We start from the raw sequence: 22,223 nt of genomic DNA, 5'->3' as shown, positions 1-22,223 counted from the left end.
AAAAAATAATTTGAAAACCGATACCGATCATTTCCGATATTACATTTTAATGCCAATATCGGACATCCCTAATTGTATGCGTAATATATTTACTCTTCGTATCGGTAAAAGTCCCCCCCCCCCAAGAAACTCACAGAATATGTTACTTACTGTATGGCTATAACATCATGTACCTTTTTCCTGTGATTGATAAGAACTTTATTTACGTATTTTGAGCGAGACCGGCTGTTCTTCCACATTCCTTTCAGCAGCAGTGATCTGCCACTGGTAGAGGGTTGCCAACTTGCCACAGAAAACAGACCTTCTTGCTAAATTATAGCTAACGTCAGAATAGCCAAACGGCTTCAATAATGTTCGATTTGGTGTTTTATTTTTTGGCTGAAGTAGAAGAAGAAGAAGTCTTTATTTGTCATGCAGCAAACACACACATAATAAGATGGGCAACACACAGGAACACACACACACACACACACACACGCACGCACGCACGCACGCACGCACGCACGCACGCACACACACACACACACACACACACACACACACATTTACATTTACATTTACATTTAGTCATTTAGCTGACACTTTTATCCAAAGCGACTTACAAGTTCTGTACGACAGGTCATCAGGAAGGGCACAACTCTATCAGCTGAGTAACAATGTTCATCAAAGTGTTGCGTGTTACAGTGTAGGGTAGTTTATTAGGACAAGTGCATGACAGTAAGGTTAGATTATTATTATTTTTTTTATTATTTCAGATAATGGTTGAAGAAGTGCGTCTTTAGTTGACGGCCAAAGATTGGACGGGATTCGGCTGTCCTAACTGGGGTGGGTAGTTCATTCCACCACACACACACACACACACACACATGAAATGCCTCTCTGCACTTGACCTATCCCCCCCCCCGTCAGGGACGAATCGATCTGTTCTGCATGTTTTTTCCATTGGGTCTATCTCTTTTTCTGGAGGGGAAACCCTTGCGAGCACGGGGGGAGAACATGCAAACTCCACACAGAAAGACCCGGGAGATACCCCACCTGGGTGCCTGGTACCCCGGGTTCAGGAGAACCGATGAATGAGTGTTTGACATACCTGGTAACCCGAGACAGAACACCAGGTACAGCAGAACCGATGAATGAGTGTTTGACATACCTGGTAACCCGAGACAGAACACCAGGTACAGCAGAACCGGCATGGCAACAGAACCGCTGGGCAGGACGGACCGCGGGTCACACCCACCGTAGTCGAACATTGTTTCGGCGTAGAGCGGCGCCTCTGTTGTCGAGTTCATGTTGCTGGCGATGAGGGAGGGACACTTTTAGCGGTTAGATTCTCTGTCGTGTAAATTGCAGTGTTGTAGTCGAGTCACTAAATCTCGAGTCCGAGTCGAGTCTCGAGTCCCCGGTGTTCGAGTCCGAGTCCATGTCCGAGTCACCAAAGAAGAGCCTGAGTCGAGTCCGAGTCGAGTCCCCATTACCCTAGTCCGAGTTCAAGTCCAAGTCATCAAGGTTGAGTCACCTCCACTCTGCCAGTCAAATAGCTGACGTACAAATAAAAAAAAAGGTTCTACATTAAACATAAATGACACAGCGGTCACCGTTTCAAAGGGAGTTTATTTACTTTGTGACACAATAGCCAAACAAATGCACTAGCCATCAATATCGTGTAATAGGGCCTATTACATTATTTTTTTTAAAACAATGTATTTATCATTTAACAAGTCTGAGAGTCTGCACCTTCCGAGTCCGAATGCAGTAAATGCTCGAGTCCAAGTCCAAGGTCCGAGTCATCAGTACTCAAGTCCAAGTCGAGTCACGAGTCCTGAAAATCAGTCGTGGACTCGAGTACTACAACACTGGTGAATTGCGTTGTATAGAAAATGTAGCGTTATTTTGGTTTTGTTTTTAATTTCATGTTAATTTTCAAACCTTTATTTAAACTCGAAAGGCTACTGAGGTTTCCCTCGTTTAAAAAAAATCATCATAAAAATCATAAAATCTTAACGATATGACAACAAGACGAGGCAAAGAGCAAAGGTTGGAGGTTGACAAAGGTTTTAAACTCTGCAACAGAGGGGAGAATCTCAAGCTTTAAGGACTGTTGGAGTTCATTCCATGAGCTAGAGGGGCATCACAGCTAAATGCAGATTTATCCTGTTCAGAGCAAACTCAGGGGACCTTAACCCTTTCACTACCACACTACATAAGGTTAACCGTCTGTTGGTCCGGGAGGCCGGAGACTATCACATGCTATCCTCAGACACCTGGCAGCTCAGATTCTCACTGGGAGAGTGTAACGTGTGAAAGGTCACACTACCTCCCTCCAGAGATCCTTCCTTCGCTGAGCAGGCGCCCCGACCGAACTGTAGGAGTATTTTTCTGTTTACAACGCCCAGGACCCACCCATCAGCTTTCCCACCCTCTAAGACTGCCAATTGTATTAGTACAAACGACCAGCCAAACTGAAAACAATGTGGAGAGCTGGTATCGAACACGCGAACCCAGCGTCTCCAGCATTGGTGGTGAGTGCCTTGCCCACTGCACAACCTGGCCGCCGGTAGTGAAAGGTTAACCTTATGTAGTGAAAGGTTAACCTTCTGTAGTGTGGTAGTGAAAGGTTAACCGTCTGTAGTGTGGTAGTGAAAGGTTAACCTAACACGCTCTCTCTCTCTCTCTCTCTCTCTCTCTCTCTCTCTCTCTCTCTCTCTCTCACACTCTCACACTCTCTTTCACACTCTCTTTCACACTCTCTCTCAAGCTCTCTCTCACTCTCTCTCTCTCTCTCTCACACACTCTCTCTCACACTCTCTCTCTCACACTATCTCTTGTTAACAGAACTCAACTTAGGGCGACAATAATGTGGTCAAGAGGCATGGTTTCTATCTTGTGCCTGAACTGGCGTGGCTTCTTTTATTCACATGTCAGCAGCAGAAGTAGTACAACTCTTCTCTCTCTGAGAGACATTGGGGGAAGAGAACGAAAGGGGTGGATACCTTTCCTTTTATAGTTGCCATAAGGTAGGGTACCTGGGTGGCTCCGCCTAGAGCGCCCTCTGGTGGGAGCAGATATATATACAACTAGACCATCACTGGTGGAGACAATCAGGTAAACACTTACCAGTGTAAACAGTCATATTGCACAGTTAGACCTATACAGAGCCTCTGATCTCAACATCTCTCACACTCTCTCTCACACTCTCTCTCACACTCTCTCTCTCACTATCTCACTCTCACACTCTCTCTCACACTCTCTCTCTCACACTCTCTCTCACACTCTCACTCACACTCTCTCTCACACTATCTCTCTCACTATCTCACTCTCACACTCTCTCACACTCTCTCTCACACACTCTCTCTCACACTCTCTCTCTCACACACTCTCTCTCACACTATCTATCACACTATCTCACTCTCACACTCTCTCTCACACTCTCTCTCACACTCTCTCTCTCACACTATCTCTCTCACAATCTCTCTCACACTCTCTCTCCTCTCTCTCTCTCTCTCTCTCTCTCTCTCTCACACTCTCTCTCTCACACTCTCTCTCACACTCTCTCTCTCTCTCACACTATCTCTCTCACTATCTCACTCTCTCTCTCACACTCTCTCTCTCCTCTCTCTCACTCTCACACTCTCTCTCACACTCTCTCTCTCACAGTCTCTCTTTCACACTCTTTCACACTCTCTCTCAAGCTCTCTCTCACACTATCTCTCACACTCTCTCTCACACTATCTATCTCTCTCTCCTCTCTCTCACACTCTCTCTCACACTCTCTCTCACACTATCTATCTCTCTCTCCTCTCTCTCTCACACTCTCTCTCATACTGTCTCTCACACACTCTCACTCTCTCACACACACACACACACACCACCTGCTATGCCTGCCTAGCAGACCCTCATCACTTCCTGTGGTATGCACACTCAAACACACAAACAACCACATCAGCACAGTGTGTGTGTGTGTGTTTGATGTCTGGTTGATAGCATATCAGGTACAAAAAAGTGTGAAGTGTGTGAAGCTATATTTACCGTGTTTTATATTTCTGCTGTAGTCGTCGCTCTGCTCCGCTAGCGGTGTCCTCTTTTGCTCCGGTGACAAACACAGTAGTTAACCCGCGTTAGCTGGCTATAACTCGCTCTTTGTAACACATCCTCCTGTGCTGCAGCTGATCTCAGCTCAGGTGCTTGTGTGCTTCTCGTCCTCGTAGTCGGGCGGCGCTGCGCTGCGGTTTCCTGTCACAGAGGATCCTTCTCTGCGCGTACCGTCGTACCGTGTGCACGGACCAGGAAGGAGGTGGTGGTGGAAGCAGTGAAGAAGAAGCTAAGACCTTCCTGTGACCTTTTACCAGAAACATTTGTTTCTGACAGTTCCTTGTTTAGATTTCCATCTGTCATTGAAATTGATCTGACTGTATAGGACAGATGGTAAGTTTCTCTATACAACAAAACAGAAACGTAGATCTACGTTAACGGCACTGGATGTGTTAATAATAAACACTGTTAGGACTATCTGACTCTTAATAATAAACACTGTTAGGACTGTCTGACTCTTAATAATAAACACTGTTAGGACTGTCTGACTCTTAATAATAAACACTGTTAGGACTGTCTGACTCTTAATAATAAACACTGTTCGGACTGTCTGACTCTTAATAATAAACACTGTTAGGACTGTCTGACTCTTAATAATAAACACTGTTAGGACTGTCTGACTCTTAATAATAAACACTGTTAGGACTGTCTGACTCTTAATAATAAACACTGTTAGGACAATCTGACTCTTAATAATAAACACTGTTAGGACTGTCTGACTCTTAGTAATAAACACTGTTAGGACTGTCTGACTCTTAGTAATAAACACTGTTAGGACTATCTGACTCTTAGTAATAAACACTGTTAGGACTGTCTGACTCTTAGTAATAAACACTGTTAGGACTGTCTGACTCTTAGTAATAAACACTGTTAGGACTGTCTGACTCTTAGTAATAAACACTGTTAGGACTGTCTGACTCTTAATAATAAACACTGTTAGGACTGTCTGACTCTTAATAATAAACACTGTTAGGACTGTCTGACTCTTAATAATAAACACTGTTAGGACTGTCTGACTTTTAATAATAAACACCCTTAGGACCATAGGCAGTGGGTAATGAAGGCTAGACTAGGGTAGACAGAGGCAACCATGCAAGGTGCCAACTTGCTCATCGGGAGCAAGTAGGGGTTAAGTATCTTGCTCAAGGACACATCGACACGCTGCCCGGGAGGAGCGGGAATCGAACCGGGAACCTCCGGATTGCCAGACGACTGCTGTACCTCCCGAGCCACTGTCACACTGTGTGTGTTGTCGCTGCAGCCCCCTGGTGACAATCTGGGCCCTATTCCCCGTACCTGGTTCAACTAAATCGATCAAAAGTCCCATTATCCAGATTCAATTAAACTGATGTTTGAATCCGCGCTTTCCCTGTTCCTCGAACCCTGATTCAGTCTCGTTAATTCGAACCAGACTTGATACTCAGGATAAGTGCGCACGGTTGAAAAGACAGTTGAAAAGACAGCAGATGTCGATCGCAGAAATCCTGATTTTTAGCATTGATTGATTGATTGATTTCAAACTTTATTAACAGATTGCAGAATGGGTACAATACAGTACGGCTCAATAGCCTCGCCGACAAGTTAAATGCATAATCTATAGGCTAATTTTAAGTCCCTCATTACCCCAAGCAATCAGATTATATTTCTTTAAATGTGCTGCTGGCAGTAGGCTTAATGGAATGAATAATCAAATGAGATCTTGCTAGCGAAAATAATTAGTTCAACTCTTTCAGAATAAGGATAAAAACAAGCCCAAATAGTATATCTAATTGATACAAATTATATTATGAGGATATCTGTACTGTATGTGCTTAGGTATTATGTACTATATAAATACATGGTTCCCAAAGAGAGGTTGGAGGGAGGCTTGCACGCAGTTACACTATTAATCAGGTTTTAATCTGTTTCGGACATAATCCATACATGCATTGAATTGATTACCCTTTGGTTTATACCAGTGACACCTCATGTTCATCATCAGATAACAGTGCTTGAAAAGATAAATGCATTTTCTCAAATTCATTCATCAAAAACGTCAAAGGCTCATTCAATTTATCAAGTCACGTCACGCCATCAAATCCATCAAACAGCGCATCTCCTCATATATTTTAAACCCAGTTACAATATCACAATAACGTGTGACACTGTCACAGTGACAGTGATACAATTAAACACTCCACAGATTCAGATTCCTCATAATTCATATCCACAATCCGCGCATAGACGCTTCATATGCTTGAATGAAACACAATCCGGGCGCTCCGTTAAGCAAATACACAGCAAAGAATATGAAACTAATCAGAGCCAAACGCCCGATAGGTTTCATTCATTAAAAATATCCCTGCAGGATTCACATTTGCAATGATCCGTTTAGTCCGTTATTAAAATAACTGTGTGTCGCGAGCGCCGTATCCGTATAACTATGACGTGCATTATTTAGGACAAAGTAAATTTAGTATCAGCATTTTAGGTCTATTATTTTACATTTCAAAAGCCCCCTCTAGGAAAACGAAGCACAAAAACAGAACGGTATAATGGGATGTAGACTGTGATAATTATTTCAGGAAGCAAGCTGGCATTTCTTTGCGAGGGTGTGGCCATGGTTCATCCAGCTTACTTAACTAAACCCTGCTCCGGAGCAGGTTCAAACTTTCTGATCTGTTACCATAGCGACTTATAAAATCCGACATCGGGGAACGGAAATGTGTGGCTTAAGTCAAGTTATGCTGAAAATTATCCGGCTACCTCAGTTAGCCAGGTACGGGGGATAGGGCCCTGGTGATTATGGGTAGGCTCAAGTTAAATAATTATGTTGCCAATCACATCCTGATCCCGCCGCATAGCATAATTAATTTTTTGTTAACATCTGCATTCCGAATGTATGTATGCTTTGTAGCGAACACCAGCACGCTATTTTTTGTCAAATTTCAAAAAGCTAAATGGATATACGGTATTTTTCCAAGGCAAAATATAAACAAAGTAATTCAGAAGCTGCCAGCAGCAGCACCAGGTACCGCACCCCTGCAGCCACAGCGAGCCCTGCCCCTGGGCATAACACCGGATCACCTGAGGCTATTGCTTTATCTTGGCAAACAAGGGCTTGCTCTACGAGGGCATGATGAGAGTCAGAGTTCATCAAATCGTGGACACTTTTTAGAGCTACTGTATGTACATTGTTTTCAAAGCATGATGAGATCCAAATTACGAAAAACGTTTCCTTCATTGCCCGTCGGCACCGCAACTTGTGAACGGTCTTTCTCAGCAATGAGGTGCATCCGAAACTGGCTAAGAACAACAATGTGCGCCAGGAGAGACAGTCAACTCTGAGTCTACTTCACATTGTGACAAACACTGCTTCACATTGTGACAAACTTAAAATATCAAATGGGTCTCATTCACCAACAGACTTACGACAAAAAGGGCTTTCTCTTAGGGCCATTTGAGACCTTTTCGGGCAAGACATGAATATAGACAATATATTATAATATTAATTATATATGTTTTATTGGGACGGTTGGTGAATCCCAAAATCTGCCCGAAAAGGTCTCAAATGGCCCTAAGAGAAAGCCCTTTTTGTCGTAAGTCCGTTGGAGAATGAGACCCAATTTGATGCCAAGACGAAACATTGCATATTGCTGCATTAAGGTAAGACAATGGTTAATCATATTGGATGCCTTAATTTGAACACTTAATTTGCACTATATATTAAATGAGTTGGGGTCACCGTAGTAGCCTAGTGGGTGTGTGTATTGTATGAATTCAGAACCATGGACAGTGCCGTTTGCAGGTGCACGCCGCATGCGCTAGCAAAAAGGAAGAATTGTGCATGCTCGCGCAACTTCCAACTATAGCCTCGCTCTAGTTAGGACTGTTAATCTCTATTATCATTACTACTTGCACTTCCATGTTCTATTATTATTACTACCTATCCTACCTGTATTTCTATTACCCTGCCCATACCTGTACCCCCCCCCCCCCCCCACCTCCCCCAATGCCGCTATGACACTTGAATCCCCCCCCCCCCCCCCCCCCCCCCCCCCGAGGGGATCAATAAAGGAACACCACCGGGAAGTGGGCTTTCCTATTCCATTCGCCCTACATGTTAAAAGTGGAGGTGGACTTCCCGGAGCTCCTCCATGTCGAGCTCTCCGCCCGGTCCCCGGCGGAGGCGGCGAAGAGGCACAGAGGCGCCCAGCTCCTCAGCATCTTGACGACGCGCTGCATGAACTTCTGTCCCGCGAAGGCGTAGATCACAGGGTTCAGGCAGCAGTGAACAAACGCGATGGTCTCTGTGACTATCATGGCCAGTCTCATGCCCTCCCCCTCGACCGGCGAGTACACCCCCCGCAACCGCAGGAAGCGCAGGAAGACCACAATGTTGTACGGCGTCCAGAAGCAGAAGAAGGCGGCGACGACGGCGACAATCAGCTTGATGGCGCGGTGCCTCTTGGTGCTCCTGAGGGCCAGCAGCGTGGGGAAGATCCTGGAGTAGCAGAACACCATCACCAGCAGGGGAACCAGGAAGCCCAGGATGTTCATCTCCAGCAGGTCGAACTCTTCCCAGTGGCTGCCCTTGGGATAGTGGGGTTTGCAACGAGAGCGTCCACCCGTGCTCACCTCCTTCGATGAGGTGAAGATGAGGGCGGGCAGGGAGACGAGGAGGCTCAGCGTCCACACCGACAGGGACAGGGCGACGGCCAGCCCCACCGTGCGGTGGCGCGCCGAGGTGTGAGCGTGCACGATGACGGCGTAGCGGTCCAGCGTCATGGCGACCATGAAGAAGATGCTGCCGTAGAAGCCGAGTTTGTAGATCACCGCGGTGAGGCGGCACAGGAAGTCTCCGAAGACCCACGAGAGGACGGCGGCGTAGTGGGCGAGGAAGGGCAGCGAGAAGATGAAGAGGAGGTCGGCGAGGGCCAGGTTGAGGAGGCAGATGTCCGTCAGGTTGGTCTGCTTGCGGTGTTTCGCCAGAACGCACACCACCAGGCTGTTACCTAGGAGGGCGTGATAAGAAGTAGTTTAAGTGATTTTCTCATCTAGATCGCATTCGTGTCTCTGAACTGAATTTAATGTAACGTATATTATAACCATCTGCACGGTTGCTTACACTGTTTATTTGTCCTCATATTTTTATACTCAGTTAATTATACTGTTTACACTGTTTATTTTTCTCATGTTTTTATATTCAGATCTAATTGTATTGCCTACATTTATGTATTTATTCTATTACCCTGCCCATACCTGTACCTCGCCTCCCCCATGCTGCTATGACGCCCGGTCACCACACACACATTATAATTATAAGTGAAAAAAAAAGTCCTTTGTTTCCCCCTTGGTACCCACTAGGTAACAAAGTCCCTTAAAGCCCAACCTCTAGGTTAAACCCTACTGATCAATTATGGGTAGTTTACATCATTGGTATATAATTTCATTATTTATTTTTTTCCATTTGACACCGGAAATGCCACTCTGAAAGAGTTAAAAAGGTCCACGCACGAATAACATGCACGCGCGAATCAAAAAAGCTTATCAAACGCCAACGTCACAACAGGTGCATATTAATGAGCCGAATCTAAAAGCTTATCAGACGCTAGCACCTAGCACGGCCGTAACGTCACTTCAGGAAAGTAATGCCTTATGTCCGTCCGGGTCATAGTACTAGATCAATGGTGGCTCACTCGGTGCATCACAGTTAGCCTATATCTCTGCCGTCCCTGCTACACGCAGTCGGGACCACTACACTCACTGACGTTAGCCTATAGCCCGCCGTCCCTGCGGGTGGTTCTCTCCTCTTTGTGTGCCCCCGTCCCCGCGGAGGAGCTTGTGGACTCGACGACAGCGGCGGCCGCGGGGCGCCGGAGCCCGCAGCGCTAGTTAGCTCATAGCTATCGTGTAACACTAGCCTTTGCGGGCTCGGGCGCCCTGCGGCTGCCGCCGCCGTCGCGTCCATGGGCCCCCCGGCAGGGCATCCGTGGGGACGGGGTGTACAGAGAGGAGAGAACCATTTTGGGTCGGCCGTTCATGCCGGCCAGCGAGCCGGATGTCGAGATATGTTGTTAGCACAATAGCTACCAAGCTAAGCTATGTTATCTACTAACGTTATAAACACAATATGTGTACAACGACACAATGATTTACATTATTACAAATATGGTAACGTGGTTGTGGCTTTTACAAATAGTGGTTAGCTTTAGAGATGGATGGGTGGCTATAATCACGGAGCAATAGTGAGGTGAAACAGATACATTTCCATTCGGCTAGTAGTAGCAAGCATATATCTATGGTAGCAAGGCTCTCTGCCTGCCACTAGCTGTGTGACTCTCAGCGCCCCCTGGTGAGCCCCCTGTTGTCCTGCACCTGTTGTGACGACATTACACGCGCACGTTATGAACCATTGATTAAAATATGCACGTGCGTGGTGATTGTGTTGGTCAGACAAAATGTTTGATAAAAACGCTAAAACTGGGTCAATTTCAATACTTTTTTTCCCCCTTCTTCATGAAAGCCACTGTTGGCCTAGTCCACATTGTTTATTGAACAAAAATACAACGTGGAGATTGACCTTTAACTTTACACTTTAATACACTTTAAAATAACCGTATTATTAAATAAGAGTTAAGATAAATTAAGAAAGAAAATAAGTAGAATTGTGCATCGACTACGCAGGAATCCAAAACTCTGGATGACGAGTGAGGTCCTCTTTAACTGTCCGATGGCCCGCCCTTGGCCGTGATGGACACGTCACAGAACATTTTACCGTTGTCTGTCGGCGTCCCATTGTTTTAGTATCTCTGAAGCAGCACATCGTTTGAAAGCTAAAATGGCCGCTGTTTGATTGACACTCTGCTTGACCTATTATGTGCTTCCAATCTCGGGTTATAAGACCAAACAGCCAACGAGCGTCAGTTTAGAAAAGGTCTTTCAAAAGAGACCAGACTTATGCATGTGCTACAAATGGTTTAAGAACCGCTTTCAATTTACTTTGGGTTTGCATTCGATAGGTGTTTTATGAGCAAGGAATAAGGCATACGTTTCCAGAGCAGGAGGGAGAGGGGTGACCTCTTTAATGCAACAGTGAATGAAACGTTTAATGGTGTGAAAGGTTATTAACGCAGTTGTCATGACAACGCGGCACATGACAACCAGAAAGGGGTGGGCTATCGTTGCTACGGCGAGGATCTATAAGTCGAACGGTGTTTCCGGGTGTAAGGCAGACTAGAATCTGACCAAGAGCGAGTAGGACTGAGATCACACAGAAGACACTCTCTCCTCTCATTGAGAGGGGGGGGGGGAGGAAGAATGCCACATCAGCATTAGCTTCGGCTACCACGAGGATGGTCTCGGCTAACGAACAGGCCTGACCGCTATTGGACTGAATAACGAAAGGACGATAGACGAACACACCGAAAGATCATTAGAATAGACTCTTCAAGGACGATACAATTTGATAACATCTGATTATGAGGTTCTGTTTATAGCAATAAAACAACGCTTTTCCTCATAAGGTATTTCACGGTGTCGAAGTGTCGAATTCTTACGGAGGTGGAGAATTAGTATGGTTTATGGATTGCACGGGGGAGATAAGGATCTTATCAGCCAGTGTCGTAGACGTCAGGACCATTAAAAGTACACAACGCAGAGGAATTGGATGGAGAGCCAAGCAGACGAAGACGTGATACTGGCCAGTTTGATCAGGATCTTACAATAGCTATAATATAGAATATAGATATAGCCCTGCAAACACTGCAACGCACAGTGAAAATCCCTATATTTTAAAGCGTGGCCCATTGACTACAAGGATGGATAAAACGGCTGGCGCTGAAAGTGTTAAAATAAACATAACCAATGTCCCCACAACGACAACAAAAATAGTTTTCATCACATGTGGGTACATTTGGTCCCCACAACAGTAGGAAAACAAGGACACACACACACACACACACACACACACACACACACACACACACACACACACACACACACACACACACACACACAAACACACACTTACCTATGAAGCCAATGATGATGACTATGCTGTAGAGAGTTGGCAGGAACACCACGCCAAACTCCTGGCTGCTGTTCTTCGATGGTACAGGTGATACGAAGTCTCCAGTGAGATAGTCATCATAGTTGATTTCGGTTTTGTTTTCGGGCCAATCTGTTAGATTAGATTAGATTAAAATGTATTGTCATCATGCAGCACAAGTACAGTACAACGTAAAGAAGTTTGGCGTCCAACCAGAGTGCAAATGTAACAGCAAAGTGCAGTACTTATATACAATGTACAGGTGATTAAACTGGATATAAAGTATATAAATGAGTACTACTGAGTAATAGTGCTAATCAGATGTATGTACAGAGTTGTACTATTAATATGTACAGTGATGCAGGTATAAAGACACTATGGTAGTAAGTCATACTGACCACCAGCGTAACTAGTAAGAGTAGGTAAGGGATATGTATACGGATATAGATATAGTATCTACAGATACTGTATGTAAAAATTATTATATGCAGGTATGTACAGACAGATGTGGATATATATATATATATATATATATATATATATATATATATATATATATATATATATATATATATATATATATATATATATATAATGTCTATTTATAAAGACTATAATTTATTTGAAACTTAGTAGAATAGATTTCCTGCGCATTCATATTTTACAGACAGTGGTATCTTCTATTTACATTTCAAGCATTTGATGCTCGTATCCAGATGAGAGTACAGGAAGTGCAACAGCCAAGCTCAAATTCTAGTACCACAATTGCAGCAAGTAATAATAATAAACTAAAATGAGCATAGAAATAGAATAAAAGAATAAGAGCAACGTCGAAAATAGGAAAAGTGATCAAAAGCAATGCAGACGATAACGGTACAACAAAGGCAAACAATAGAAGGCATAGAGATGGCAACATAAACAACAATAAAATTGCTCTCATTTACAATAATCACAGTGTGGATGTAATGAGCGTAAAGTGGGCAGAATGATTTAGCTTCCCTAATGTCCATAGGCAAGGTGATCCATAGCTTTATCTAGCCTCCCTAATGTCCATAGGCAAGGTGATCCATAGCTTTATCTAGCCTCCCTAATGTCCATAGGCAGAGTGATCCGTAGCTTTATCTAGCCTCCCTAATGTCCATAGGCAGGGTGATCCGTAGCTTTATCTAGCCTCCCTAATGTCCATAGGCAGGGTGATCCGTAGCTTTATCTAGCCTCCCTAATGTCCATAGGCAGGGTGATCTGTAGCTTTATCTAGCCTCCCTAATGTCCATAGGCAGGGTGATCCGTAGCTTTATCTAGCCTCCCTAATGTCCATAGGCAGGTTGATCTGTAGCTTTATCTAGCCTCCCTAATGTCCATAGGCAGGGTGATCCGTAGCTTTATCTAGCCTCCCTAATATCCATAGGCAGGGTGATCCATAGCTGAATGAATGAATGAATGAATGAATGAATTAATTCATTAATTCATTAATTCATTAATTCATTAATTAATTTATTTATTTATTAATGAATGAATGAATTAATTAATTAAAACTTTATTTAACAGATTGCAGAATGGGTACAATACAGTACGGCTCAATACACACAATTGTTAAGGGGATGCAGACCAGAGAAAGACGTTTGTCTTGTTTACATCAGGGTCCCCCATTTTCAATTCATAGTGACATTTATGACATACACAACATACATGACATCATGGCATTTATAGCATAGGGACATACATGACATACAGGTATTTAGTACTGTTACATTTGTGACATATACAATATGCAAATATACAGTACTGTTACCCATAGATCCTGACAGAGTATATACATATGATGGGGAGGAGACTGTACATTAGGAGGGGGTGGGTGGGTGGGAGAGAAATATACATACGGTGGGGAGAGAATATATACATACGGTGGGGAGGAGACTGTACATTAGGAGGGGGTGGGTGGGTGGGAGAGAAATATACATACGGTGGGGAGAGAATAATATACATGCGGTGGGGAGGAGACTGTACATTTGGAGGGGGTAGGTGGGTGGGAGAGAAATATACATACGGTGGGGAGAGAATATATACATGCGGTGGGGAGGAGACTGTCTACTAGGAGGGGGTGGGGGGTTTGGACATTTACGGTGGCCAGTTTCGAATTGCAGCCTCCCGTAGGTGCTCTAGCGGTTTTGAATGTGGGTAGGGATTCACATTCCTTTACAGCTTTGGGTAGGGCGTTCCACATTGATGTGGCATCAGTGGCGGCTCGCCACTAGGGGCGCTGGGGCGCCGCCCCCCCTGGTTAACCCTGATTATTATTATAAATAATATAAACATGTTTAAAATGAATAATATTTACTCATTTTAAGTATGTTTCTGTTTCCAATGCACAATATAACGTTAATATATCAAATATAAATAATCGTTTTCCTGAACAGGAAGTGACGACTCTGTCTGATAGAGAATACGTTCCGTTACCGTAGCCGCATTTCTCCTAGCCGCATTTCTCTCGGGCTAGACGCAATAGCGCTTTGAGTGTGCGTGCACTGGTTTCATTGCTGTATCCGTCGCAGCCAATCAGTGCGTAACGCGCTGTGCGTTGAAATATGATGTATTATGATGGAAGCCGGGCGCGATTTGAAGTGGTCTAAGCAAGCAGCGTCTATAATTTCCGTAGCCGCATTTCTCCGAGACGCTCTCTGATTGGCCGACGCCAGTTTCTACACTGGGAAAGCCACTCTTCGTTCGAAGTAGGTTAAGGACAAGGTAACGTTAGAGTTTGTCTTAGAGCGTGACGGCAAGTTCTTTCGACGGTTAAGCTTAGGCACTCTTTCAAAGTTGGTTAAGGTTAGAGTTTGTCTTAGAGCAGGGCGATAGAACGCCAGGTAGTTTGCAGGCTGTTCGACGCGGAAATGGGCAAAGACAGACTCATTCATTCATTCATCACAGTACTGTTGTGTTGTGCTAACAAGCTAATCTGGATGCAGTCTGGACAGAGTGGATATACATCAACAGTCTGGGGACAACAGTGGACATAATTATACACTTTATCAAGCCCTCCTCGACCACGTAAACAGTGAGTTAATTCGGTCTCTCTCTCTCTCTCGCTCTCTCTCTCTCTCTCTCTCTCTCTCGCTCTCTCTCTCTCTCGCTCTCTCTCGCTCTCTCTCTCTCTCTCTCTCTCTCTCTCTCTCTCTCTCTCTCTCTCTCTCTCTCTCTCTCTCTCTCTCTCACAGCGTGTTGTTAATTTTCGAGAGAGAGAGAGAGAGTTGAGATCGGGGTGTGAGTGTTTGGAAACCTAGCTGCATGGACTCTGTGATCATATTGATTGATGGCAATGGTGATAGTTGTACTGTAACTGTACCTACTTAAATATCCGTATGCTTTTGGTTTCACCGACGCTCTCTGACGCACACAGTAGTGTGTGGTTTCGCGATGCGTGTGCACGCGCGTGTTTGTGTGCAGTGTGGCATTGTGCTACCTTGGTACAATGGTACATGTACATTTTTGGTATCGATCGACCCCCCTGGAGAAAAATTCACGAGCCGCCACTGTGTGGCATAATTGCTAAACGTGTTTAGTCCCTTGTTTGAGCTTTGGTGTGTAATTAGCAAAGGCTGCATCCTCTTTTGGCTGCTGTTGGGAACCTTCAATAAACCAGTAGTAGATGATCGTAGTGTTCTTGGGGGCACATAGTTGTCAAAGTACTGTAGTACTGTAGTACTGTCAAAAATGGCGTGACCCAGGTCAGTCGCCGTTGGTTCAGCTCAGCAACGATTGTGCAAATTTTTTGTTATTATGTTTGTTTTTACTACTTTTTTTATGGAAACATCACTGGCGGGGACGTCATACGACCGCCAGTCACTTATTGACCTAAACTCCGGACTCAAAGAGGAGTTTAGAGACACTTTATGCCTAGATTTACCACCGGAGATCTGGCGCCACAACAAGGAGGACAAAGGAGCCGGCAAGAAAAAGAGACACAGAGTGAAGAGAGGAGGAATCAAACAGAGGTTAAGAAGAGCTGCTTACCGCCCGGCAATGATCCATCTTTCTGGCGAATGCACGTTCGTTGGAGGGGAGGATGGATGACCTGAGGGCGAGGATCCGCTTCCAACGGGAGATGAGAGACGTTAACATCATGTGTTTCACGGAGACATGGCTCAAGCCAGCGACTCCGGACCACAGCGTCTGTCCCTCGGACTCCTTCACTGTCCTACGAGCGGACCGCACGGCAGCCTCCGGTAAGAGCGCCGGCGGCGGGGTCTGTCTCATCACGAACAATGTCTGGGTGAATCCTAAAGAGGTGCATGTTCTCTCAAGCTCATGCTCACCAGACATGGAACATCTCTCAATTCTGTGCCGTCCGTTCCACCTCCCCCGTGAGTTCACTGCGGTCATCATGACCGCCGTATATATCCCTCCACACGCGAACACTGGCAAAGCGCTGGGGGAACTACACGAGCACCTCAATAAGCACCAAATCAAACATCCTGACGCGGCGACGATCGTAGCTGGTGATTTCAACCAGGCGAATTTGAAAAAAGTGATGCCGTCCTTTTTCCAACACATCGCCTGCTCCACAAGAGGGGGAAACACACTCAACCATTGTTACACCCCGTTCAGAGCCGGCTACAAGGCTGTGGCAGCTCCACCATTGATGGGTGCTACAAGCTCAAGCGATCACGACTCCATTTTGTTAATTCCGTCCTACAAACAAAGATCACGTGACGCCGTCGTGTCACGTGAGACAAAAAAATTGACCGACGAATCAGAGGCCACACTCCAGAACGCGCTCGCAGACACGGATTGGAATATGTTCCAGGGAAGCGCCAGTGACGTCAGCGAGCTCGCAGACACCGTGGTGAGCTACATAACAACACTCGCTAATAGTATTGTCCCCACGAAAAAGGTGCAGGTTTTCCCAAACCAGAAACCGTGGGTGGACAGTACTATCAGAGCAGCTCTGAACTCTCGCACCACTGCTTACAACCGGGGCAGAGAGTCAGGAAACATGGAGGAATATAAGGCTTCAGTCTATACTCTGCGCAAGGCTGTAAAACTTGCAAAACGGACATATGCTGATAAACTGGAGACACAAATGGCACATAACAACACAAGAGGATTATGGCGGGGACTGAGGACAATAACTGATTACAAAGTCAGCGCCCCCTCAATGGGGAGCGACGACGCCTCTCTCGCGGACAAACTCAACTCTTTCTACGCTCGGTTTGGTGTAGACGGTGGCGCCGCTGGCTCAACGGCTAGTGACGTCCCTGGCGCGCCGGCTGTTGTGGAGGGGGGGGGGGGCAACCGCGGGGGGGCGGGACGCTCTCTCGTTGTCGGAACACAGTGTGAGAAGAGCATTTATGCAGGTGAACACCAGGAAAGCGGCTGGCCCAGATGGTATAACAGGAGGCATACTTAAGTCCTGTGCCAACCAGCTAGCCCCGGTGTTCACCGCCATATTTAATCAATCCCTGGCGGAGTCAGTGGTCCCTGCCTGCTTCAAGATGTCTACCATCATCCCTGTACCGAAGAAACCCTCCCCAACATGTCTCAATGACTACAGACCGGTGGCACTCACCTCTGTGGTCATAAAATGTTTCGAGAGGCTGGTCAAGGATCACATTTGTGCCTCCCTCCCCAGTGATATGGACCCTATGCAATTTGCATACAGGACAAACAGGTCCACTGACGACGCGGTCTCCCAGGTACTGCACAGCACCCTCTCTCACCTTGACCGCCAGAAGGGGGGCTATGTGAGACTGTTGTTCATTGACTACAGCTCAGCGTTCAACACCATAGTCCCCACCAGACTGGTGGACAAGCTGATCGAGCTGGGTCTGAGCTCCGCCCTGAGCGCCTGGGTACTGGACTTTCTGAGTGAAAGACCCCAGGCGGTCAGGGTGGGGGGTCAGACCTCCAACACCATCACCCTGAGCATCGGGTCCCCCCAGGGCTGTGTTCTGAGCCCCCTGCTGTACTCACTCTACACACACGATTGTGTGGCCAAGTTCAGCTCCAACTCCATAGTGAAGTTTGCAGACGACACGGTGGTGGTGGGGCTGATCTCGGACAACGACAAGAAGACCTACCGGGAGGAGGTTGAGGTACTGGAACGCTGGTGCCAGGACAACAGCCTGCTCCTGAACATTGGTAAAACCAAGGAGCTGATCGTGGATTATAGGAGAGGACAGCAGGAGACACACACACCACTGATGATAAACAGGGCTACCGTGGACAGGGTGAGCAGCTTCAAGTACCTGGGGGTCCACATCTCAGAGGATCTGACATGGTCAACACACATAGACACAGTCGTAAAAAAGGCGAAGCAGCGCCTCTACCACCTGAGACAGTTAAGGAAGTTCAGAGTATCGGGGAAGATACTCCAGTCCTTCTACTCCGGAGCTGTAGAGAGCATCTTGACTGGAAACATCACTGCCTGGTATGGAAACAGCACGGCACAGGACAAGAAGGCCCTACAGAGAGTGGTGCGCTCAGCCGAGCGTACCACGGGTATTGCACTACCTCCCCTGCAGGTTCTATACAACAAGAGGTGCAAATCCAGAGCCTGCAGAATAATGAAAGACCCCCACCACCCCAATAACAGTCTGTTCCAGCTGCTGAGGTCAGGCAGACGCCTGCGAACCCCAGCTACTAGGATAGAGAGGCTTCGGCTCAGCTTCTTCCCCCAGGCCATCAGAGCCCTGAACAATGAACACTGAGTGCCACAGAGCACTGAACTTTCCACACACAAGCACACATGAGCACACACACGACACGCACGCTGTGCACGCTCGCACACTAGCAGCCACTTTAACATGAGCAGGCACACACTCATGCCGCACACGCCCACACTTATGGCCAAAAGGAAAGGTCACTTTAAAAATAGCATAGCAACAGTAACAGTGTATTGCACTACCAAAGGATCTAGCATGTCCTACATGCTATGTAAATAACTATGTACAGATACCGAGATGTCCCACCATGTTACCTGCTTGTTACCTGTTTATGCACAATGTTGTTTTTTATTGGATTCTATTATATGTTGTACCACTGTATTGCACATCGTTGCGGGCAAGACCACCCGCATTTCATTGTATACTTGTATGCCGTGACAAATAAAACTCTTGACTTGACTTGACTTGACAAGGGAATTGGCAATGTAGCTTACAGTAGTCCTGTTCCATTTAGTGCTTTGTAAGGAGGAGGAGTATATAAGAATGACTAATTACAATACTAAGAATAACTATTACTTTATGGTTATCTGTACTTTAGACAGACATAGGTGAAGGTTTACTAAAACTGATATAGGTACTACTATATATTTATAAGACTTGGGAAATTCCAAGTAATTCTTACTGTTTGATGATATAATATAAGATCAAATAAGGTTGTCATAGAAGAGGCATGCAGGAGGGGGAGGGGAGGTACAGGTATGGGCAGGGTAATAGTAGAAAGACACAAGTATAGGTAATACAATTTGATCTGAATATAAAAATATGAGAAGAATAAACGGTGTAAGCAAAGGTGCAGGTGGGGGTCTGTATGCAACTAGGCTGGTAAAGATATGCCTTCTAAAATGTCTATGTTCGGAGGCAGCTTCCAGGGGAAGTACATACACCGGAAATTCTACTCCACAGACACTTTCGGCAGTAGTTCTTTACCAGGCTTTATCTCACGGAGATAAAACTGGGAAGGAGGTTAGTATGCAACCTGCTTTAGGTACCAGATGGGTGGTGTTTACCGCATTGGGTCAATTTAGAAAGGTCACCGTGTCTGATAAAGGGTCAATCTCAGAAAAGTATAGAACACTATATTGACTTTCAAAGAGTCAAACTTACTGATGCTTGTTGCATTATGTGACGAACTCTGCCTATATGTGGTCCTCCAATCAGGATACACCAAATTCTTCAGACGAAGAACCATAATAAGTCTGCTTGGATTCAAAGTCCAAATCACTTAGAATGTGACAAATCGCCTGAAAGTAGCCGACCTCTGCTGTGTTTAACTATACATGCATATGAAGAAATATTTAAACAGGCTTATACACACACACACACACGCACGCACGCACGCACGCACGCACGCACGCACGCACGCACGCACGCACGCACGCACGCACGCACGCACGCACACACACACACACACACACACACACACACACACACACACACACACACACACACACACACACACACACACACACACACACACACACACACACACACACACACACACACACACACACACACACATAAGTGGCGTCGTTAGCCCTGGGCTTCCAGGGCTTTAGCCCCGGATGTTTTTCTCCTAGCCCCGGATCTAAAAAATAAATAAAAGAAAAGCTTTTACATATATATTTATTTTTTGATGGTAGCATCCCCATTGTCTGTGCTGAATGTTTGTTAGTGTTTGGTATTTTTCTTTGGTTTTTAGTACTTTTAAACATAGATTTTTAGCAAGTAGTAGTTTTCATTTGATCCTATATAATTGTTTCATTCACCGATTTGTGGACTTTTTAGTGTCTTGAAAGGCGCATTATAAATAAAATGCATTATTATTATTATTATTATTATTATTATTATTATTATTATTATTATTATTATTATTATTATTATTATTATTATTATTATTATTATTATTATTATTATTATTATTATTATTATTATTATTATTATTATTATTATTATCATCCAGGAGGGAAAAGACACTTTGGATAGTAGGGACTGCATCTCTGCCTGTCCTGGCCAGGAAACACTTTGCAACTGTGATCTCCTCTGGCAGTAGTTGGATATTGTAATGTGTGGCGAGGGGTTGCAGTAATTCCACTGAGAGAAACTGGTCTGAGGCTGGATAACATGCCTGTATGCCTCTCATACGTTGTTCTCCAACTCATGAGAACCTGCTCTCAAGCTCTTGCAGCATTCTGTCGAGGACTGGATAGAACAGTCTCTGTCTCAGCTGATCTCCATGAGGTCTGAGCTTGTGCCACAAGATGACTCAACTACATACTCATCCATCCTTTTCTGCTTCCTCCTTTGGCTGGTAGTATGTTCCTCAATCCCAAGGCCATTACATATGGCCTTTGTCCTGTCATACATGTCCACTGCCATCTCTGAGGTGCGATAACCTTTGAGTGTGTCCTGCACTGTGCTTTTAAATAGTACAGATAGGTATTGAAGATGTGCACTTTAACGCAGCAGCACCTGGAGCCATCATACCCATGTCCAGTGTCCACTGACAAAAACATGCTCATGATATTGTGATAAACTATAATAAGCTTTAATCGAACCCTGGTTCATTTCCTCGGATAGTCCGGTTGGTTTGGGGTGGTGTGAAAGCTCATTCACTCTTGCAAGTGAACCCTGCTGCGGTTCATTTGAGATGTGAATGCAAAGCGGACCAAAGGCAGGAAAAGACCCCAAAATCGAATATTTTTTTTATGAGAAGACTGAAACATTATGTATATAATTTTTTCGATTGCTTAAGCACGATTTGAAAACAGGGCCCGGTGTTTCAAAACACTACACACAATTAGCACAACCACACACACAATTATCAGAACACCTCAGATCCTTTGCTAAATTAAACACAAACTATACACTAATTTATAAAAACTACATTTAGTTACCATATGAAACACACGTTTCATATGACTTAATTCTGTTTGAACCAGTTACACACTGCTGTGCTTAACCTAAAACACATTTAATTAATTTAATCTACTTCTCAGTGATTAAGTGAAATACACAGATAATGTGCAAATATACAATAAATTCACCAAACACTACACAAGACCAATGTAGTGTAGACTGATGAAAACATAATTGATTTATCTCCATATACCCAAATCAATGATGCAGACTGATGAAAAAAAATTCTCTCCATATACCCAAATCAATGATGCAGACTGATGAAAATATAAATTTTCTCTCCATATAACCAAATCAGTCAACATTTCAACATGGAGAATCACAACAAAACATGTCCCAGTTTTCATGCTACTACAATGTGCATAACACAGTAAGCTCAGCAAATATCATACAAACATAAAATACTGTATCCAGTACAGGTTAAAATTACAGTAAAACAAAAACAAAAGTAGAACAAATTTAAATAG

The 22,223-nt window shown here is 44.9% G+C and overlaps 1 protein-coding gene across 1 annotated transcript in view; it reads right to left on the bottom strand.

The window, feature by feature from the left end:
* Positions 1-22,223, bottom strand: part of LOC311223540 (uncharacterized protein) — a gene marked incomplete at its 3' end in the record, with an annotated part of 45,248 nt that overhangs the window by 7,075 nt on the left and 15,950 nt on the right. Inside the window, exons 2-4 of the mRNA XM_084308321.1 lie at positions 12,101-12,250; positions 8,186-9,083; positions 1,151-1,293 (exon numbers count right to left, since the gene is read on the bottom strand). Coding sequence (XP_084164447.1) covers positions 1,151-1,293; positions 8,186-9,083; positions 12,101-12,250 — 1,191 coding nt within the window. The remainder of the gene's footprint in view (positions 1-1,150; positions 1,294-8,185; positions 9,084-12,100; positions 12,251-22,223) is intronic.

This window comes from Notolepis coatsorum, assembly GCF_963971535.1.
Source record: "Notolepis coatsorum genome assembly, chromosome: 2".
Taxonomy (NCBI): Eukaryota; Metazoa; Chordata; class Actinopteri; order Aulopiformes; family Paralepididae; genus Notolepis; species Notolepis coatsorum.
The sequence above is the reverse complement of the archived record's forward strand: the minus strand, read 5'-3'. Positions and strand labels throughout refer to the sequence as shown.